We start from the raw sequence: 6679 nt of genomic DNA on the forward strand, positions 1-6679 counted from the left end.
TTTTCAAGAAAGCTACTCAGGCCTTAGAGGATGTATTTCTCTGGTCACCATCCATTTTTATTGTATGAGAGAGAGCAGCATGAACGCTCTTCAAAACAGTAACTATTCCGTAAGTAACTATCCCTTTACATTGATGGGTTTCATTGAGGGGGCTACAGCAAACTTTAAAGGGGGCAATAACATGACTTAAAATAGTTTTTTATATATCTGTTCAGATTTTAAAAGTCGTCTAGCATATTCCAGCCTGTATTCTAACCTTAATCCTACCAGTCTACTAATACTCTACCAACACAAGAGCTAAAGTCAACAGAATGTGTTAACGGATTAAAATAAATAAATAGATAAACGTTAATGGGCATTTTAAAGTAAATACATATTATCCTAGTTAATCTATACTCAAATTTATTAGGTTGAAATTATGACTAAAAAATATTTGTGAAAAAAAAAAAATCCCCCATCCTTAAAAAGATAGTTTTGTCATTAATTACTTACCCTTGTTTCATTCCAAACCCATATGACCTTTCGTCTTCACATCACAAATTAAGATTGTTGATTAAATCTAAAAGTGGTTTAACCTAGAGTCCTGCTGACTGATTTGACCTCTGCCTCATTCAGTTATCATTCAGTTTTTTTACTTATCTGCCTATTACTTTAGATTTTTGGCTCTCTGATGGGTACATGTTATCTCTGAGTTTGGATTTGAAATATAAACGTGATAGTTTCATAAAAAAATGTAATCGATAGGTTCATAAATCATGGATTTGCTAGTTTTGTTTGCAACTTTATTTACTTCATCTCTGGTGAAGGGCATCTGCACACAAAAAGGAAAGACCTTGCATTGACAGTGTAGTAATGGATTTACTGATGGATTTCTTCATCTGTTTCTTTTGTATGTGCATTTCTCAAAAATGAACTGAACACAAGTAGGTTAAGGAATGTTTAAAAGAATTTGAGTCTAATCAGGTCCAGCACACGTAAAAGCACATTTATTTTAATTACCTGAGACCCGATGCTGCTAACACCAAACCCGACCCGCGTCTGAAGCAGATTTTTTTGGACCTGAACCCTGCTCGGGTCAGATCTGAGGTTTTCTGATGCAAGTGGACCCGTGGAGACCCTGCAGCTAAAACTGAATTTTATGACACTGCAAGCAATAATCTGTTATGAATCTACATTGAAGACGGACACAGAAGAGAAGTCGTTATTTTTGTTTTACTTATTCTAAAATTAGTTATATAACTATATATTTTGACGATGTTCTTCTGTGTCTTGAACATGTCAGTTCCTGCCTATGGAGGATCTGAAAGCTCTTTGATTTCGTCAGAAATATCTTAATTTGTGTTCCGAGGACGAACGAAGATCTTACGGGTTTGGAAAGGCATGAGGGTGAATAGTTAATGACAGTTTTCACTTTTGGGGTGAACCAACGCTTTAATCATTAAACAGTAAATCACGAACATCTTCAAGAATATTATTAGGCCTCTCAGCTTAAAAAGGTTGAGAACCGCTGCTTTAAATGTCTGTGTCTGATCTGAGAAGCAAAAGCCATTGTGCTGCTGAAATACATTATATAGTGAGTCAACTCATACGTCAGCTAAAATTGCCCACGATGATTTAATATTAAGAAGTTCCAAAGTAGTGATTCAAGCTGAGCTCTCGGCAGGCGGCTGAGTGCTCATCTTACTATTCTCTTCAACCCTTGTGAGAGAAGTGCCTTCAGTCACATCTTGAGAGTAGACCTCCGTAGAAACTTAAAGGCTCAGCATGGGGGAGGTTGTCATGGCAACAATGCGAAATGGTAATGACTGGAAGGGGAAGACTGTACCCTGTAATTCTGCTATCGTGCAATGACATCATTTTTCAACTAGAAATTAGCTGAATCCATCAGCTTCTTTGCTAGCAAATTTTGTTCAAGGCAAAATCGTGATTATATGTAAATTTGCGCAGGATTTCATTTTGCACAGGCTTATTGCAATATAGTCATACTATTTTTAATGTTGCAGCTGCCTTCCAGATAATTGCCGTTCACCCACCTTCCCAAACATCCACTAAAGACGTATTATCACCTCAGGGCTGTGGTATACGGCTGGGTTTAGGATAAACCCGACTGCTTAAACAAGATTAGCAAGAGGCAATTAGTGTAATCGGTCAAAGCAGAGCTTACGGGATGTGAGTGAGAGACGATCATTGTGTTTCATAAAGAAACCATCAACACATCTGCCATAGATTATCTGCTACTACAGGGAGAGATCCACATAGATGTGGCAGCCATGTTGAAGCAGAAGGCGATGATGGTAATGATGCCCCCAAGGGTGTGTTTCACACTTTGCCTGTCACCTTGTATCATGAACACTCAACCTTGACTGTTAGACAAAAGCTTGCACACTGAAGATGTTGAACTAAGGTGTTGCTATCAGAACTGGATTGACTCTCTGACTGTCATTAAAAGTGTAAAAAACAGCAATTAGGGAACAAGAGAGAAAGTACCTCTGTGAGCTTCTCTTTTTTGCCGATATGTTTTGCTTATAAAATATCAACTATGAATAGAAAACAAGAAATATTATAGCATATACAGTGTGTGCGTGTACACATATATATATATATATATATATATATATATATATATATATATATATATATATATATATATATATATATACATACGTGTGTGTGTGTGTGTGTATATAACTAAAAGTTTTTAAAAAGATGTATCTCATCAATGCACTTTTTAAAAAAAAAATAAAATCAAAATTACAGAAAAAAAATTCAATGTTGTGAAATGCTATTGCAATTTAAAACAATGGTTCTTAGAAACAAAGAAACGATAATCTAAAACACAAAACTTTATAATATGCAATGTATTTATTTGATGAAAAGATTTAAATTTTTCAAAGCCATTACTCCAGTTCCACATGATCCTTCAGAAATCATTTTAATATGCTGATTTATTTATTATTTGTTGAAAACAGCCGTGCTGCTTATTTATTTATTATCCTTTTGAAACCTATTATACTTCTCTTCAGGACTATTAGGTGAATAAAAAAGAACAGTATTTATTGAAAATATATACTTTTTAATATATCATTTTTTACCATTTTAACATATCCTTGCTGTTTTTTCTATTATTTTATATTTTTGCTGTTATATATTATTAGAAAAAAATTTAACATCATACTGTCTAACAATTATAATGCCACTTTTAAAGTAAACAAGCAAATAGTAAACATGTACACATATATACACATTTTATCAATGTAATGCATCCTTGTTGAAAAAATGTTGTATTTCCCTGATAAACAAGTAAACAAACAACTTTACATAAAGTGTTGTCACGTGTGGTAATTAAAGTTTGATCTCACCTGGAGCACTTGATGAGACTGGTGTCCACTGGTAAGATTTTGGTTCAAACTATCCATGACCAGCGTGTTATCACTTACTCGCTCAGAGACATGAGAATCCTGCCAAACACAAAAAACAGTGTTGAAACAACCTCATAAACCTAATATCCACCAATATGTTTCACTCTTGACGCAACTTGAGGTGAGAAATGACAACAGTTTTTCATTTTGTGGCTGAACCATCCATTTTTAAAGCCACTGTACATGCTTCCGTAAGTGTACGCGTTCATTGTCTTGTCTATTGCAGATGACAACTAAGCCAGTCAAGAGTCTACATTACACACAATAGTGCGAGTGGGAGAAATGCAGCCTCCGGCATTCCCTGTCTGCATCCTCAGCTGACTCACTGCCCCGATGAATAGAGTCTGCACTCACACAAATGGCATTTGCAAACAGATAACACTGATTTACCCCGTCGGCCCAACTCACTCTGACTCTTACCGGCCAGAAGCTGCCTTTTCCTCTGACACGCACATACAGACCTTCCTGACCTGACATTCCTGCACTCTTACTCAATATGCTTGCTTTGAGTTCAACCGCAGCGCAATGTATACAGTCACTGTAGTGTTTAAATTGGTGCGTTTACCTGTTGGCTAGTCGCACACAGAAATGCGTTGTTTACACGGTCACACTTTATGTTAAGGTCCAATTCTCCATTAACAAACCATTAACAACAACCTTTGCCTCAATTAAACTCTTAATTCTTAAAAAACAAAGGTGCTTTAAAAAGGTTCTTCACAGCGATGACACAGAAGAACCATTTTTGGTTACACAAAGAACCATTCGGTCTCTCGCCAAAAAAAACAAATGTTAAAGGTTCTTTATAAGACCATTTAGGCAAAAAAGTAGCATCGTGAAGCACCTTAAGTTGTGTAGTGTAGTTGCTAAGCTTTAGGTAATAATGATATTAGGGATGTAGAAATATGGTCATGCAAAAAATGTGATTTATAAGAAGTAATTAACAGCCAAGATGTTAATAATAATAATAATGCAACTAGTTAATCGTGAGAATTGGTCCGTTACCTCTCATAAAATAAAGAGTGTTTAACATCCACAGACCCTTTCCATTGACCAAAAGGTTCTTTAAATGTATCATCACCATCTTCTTGTTCTTCAAACTGAACTGAAATTTTCTTTGGGGAACGGTTTTTTTCTTCTGTGGAATCACGTCGTATCAAACACACAACAGTCTATTTTCGTATGAACGCAAAAGCTGCACGTTACGCTACACGCATGCCAAACAAAACACATGTGCGTTATAGGTATGCGCGTCCATTTTGCGCATCATTACCACGAGTTTTCGTTGTCATTTGGCGTACTATTTATGCGCATTTTCACGAGACAGGGATTTATTTTTTAAAAATAAGACATATAGGCCATTCGGTAATGCTGTATGAAATGCATGTCCCGCGACATATTCTATTTATGACACAGATTTCAAATGATTAGCAGCGGTCGCTTTGTCCAGTGTAAACAACCTCAAGCTCAAGCTCGAGCGATGTAGATGGGGATCGTAGCTTTTGCAGCTTCGAATCTAGAAGAAGGCTTGTGGTGAAAGGAGTTCAAAGAAACCCAACCTATAACTGCATATAACCTGAGGTAAGTAGGCCTACTGTAATTACTTTTTGAGATTCACCGATAGCACCTTTGTTATGAGATTGTTAGAAGTATCGCAATTGCTTGGCACTGCATCAAATTTCACACAAATCTAACCTTTAAATATTTGAAACCACTTAACCCGAACAAACTGACCCTTGTATAATTCAAAAAACTCGATCTAAAAAGTAGCCTGAATTGCCTACACATTAAATACTGATGAGGTTTTAAAAATTTAAAAACCGGTAGAGAGAGCGTGCATCTATCGAGAAAAAATGAGATGAGAAACAACTGCCTTGCTTTTTAAAATGTGAAGTAGAAAACAAATAATACACATTTACCTTAATCCAGTTATCCAGCAAGCGCAACGCCTCCATTTCTAAGCATCAAATATAGCTTATACGGCTATATCAAAGTCCCTGATGTCTTACTGAGCTATTTTCTGCCTCTAGTTCTTCAACATCTTCATTTAGAGGATACATGTTCCTATTCAAAACAGTACAGACCTGCCCGTACTTGCTGCTTTGAGCTAAATCCCACATTCCTGCCTGTCGGCTACAGCCCTGATAACAGATGTTGGTGCGCTGGTCAATGAAAGGATGGCTTCAAAAAGGAAGACGGGCGAATTACAGCGAAGAGAGGAAGTTTAACAAGTTGAAGCAAACACAAGAGGGTAATAATGGAAGTATATGTAGGTCATGTGGGAAATATACAAAGACGGACTGTGAAAGGCAGACAGACAGAAGATCCGACAGATTGAGATTGGGTTTGATCACACTCCAAAACTCTGTTATTGCCACATGCCTTTAGCTCATCAAAGCCGATTTGCTCGATCTAAAAGGCAATGAGTCACATTTCCCTACTAGTGTCTTTATCTGGAGTTTGATTCTGTTCCAAATTGCGCACACTCGCACATTATCAGGCCCAACAATGCGAGGGACAGCACATTTTTCCAGCATGCAGCATAAAGGCTGTTATTGTCTCTCTTCAGCGTGCTCGGATGGGAGAGACGCTGTCTGTGGATGCTGCACCCTGCCTGAAGAGCACAGGGGGAAAAGATGAAGAGATGTGGTCGAGTGAAGGCATGCGGGTCGGGTTAGCTGCTCTCTGACTCCAAAGTGCCTCTAAACGTTATTTTCCTGAATGATGCACAAGTGTATGTATTCCACAAGTATATGTCTGTTTACCAGAAATTGAAAAAATAAAATACATTTATTGACTTATTTTTTTTAAACATTAAAATGTTTGTTTTAAAATTTACAGATTTGAAAAACCGACATATCACAATTTAAACATTTGTTTATCTTTAATTGAGTTATTTTTATATTATTTTGATATTTGGCATGTTTTATTATATTATGCCTACATTATTATTATTATTATTATTATTATTATTATACAATTTTAATTTATTTTTTTCCCCAATAGGGTAAAACTTTTCCCAATAGAGCATAACTTAAAAATATATTGTTTTTTAAAAAAGTTATGGGGAAAAATTATTTAAGTAAAACTGTTGCAAACATGGCAAAAAGAAAAATTTGTTTGGAGTAAAAGTGTTCAAACTTTCAAACTTTTTCAGGCCCAGGCGCTTGCTTCCATAACACTTAAGCGTCGTGTTCAGAGAAGAGTTTTTGAATCGCTCTGAAAGAGCGGATGACACAACATTCAGCCCTTCTCAGAATGAC

At 36.3% G+C, this 6679-nt stretch overlaps 1 protein-coding gene across 1 annotated transcript in view; it reads right to left on the minus strand.

The window, feature by feature from the left end:
• The window catches only part of phldb1b (pleckstrin homology-like domain, family B, member 1b), a 55747-nt gene extending 50274 nt beyond the window's left edge, over window positions 1-5473 (minus strand). Inside the window, exons 1-2 of the mRNA XM_043259252.1 lie at window positions 5336-5473; window positions 3360-3458 (exon numbers count right to left, since the gene is read on the minus strand). Coding sequence (XP_043115187.1) covers window positions 3360-3458; window positions 5336-5371 — 135 coding nt within the window. The 5' untranslated portion in view covers window positions 5372-5473. The remainder of the gene's footprint in view (window positions 1-3359; window positions 3459-5335) is intronic.
• Between the last annotated feature and the right edge of the window lie 1206 nt (window positions 5474-6679).

Source organism: Puntigrus tetrazona, chromosome 15, assembly GCF_018831695.1.
Source record: "Puntigrus tetrazona isolate hp1 chromosome 15, ASM1883169v1, whole genome shotgun sequence".
NCBI classification, from domain to species: domain Eukaryota; kingdom Metazoa; phylum Chordata; class Actinopteri; order Cypriniformes; family Cyprinidae; genus Puntigrus; species Puntigrus tetrazona.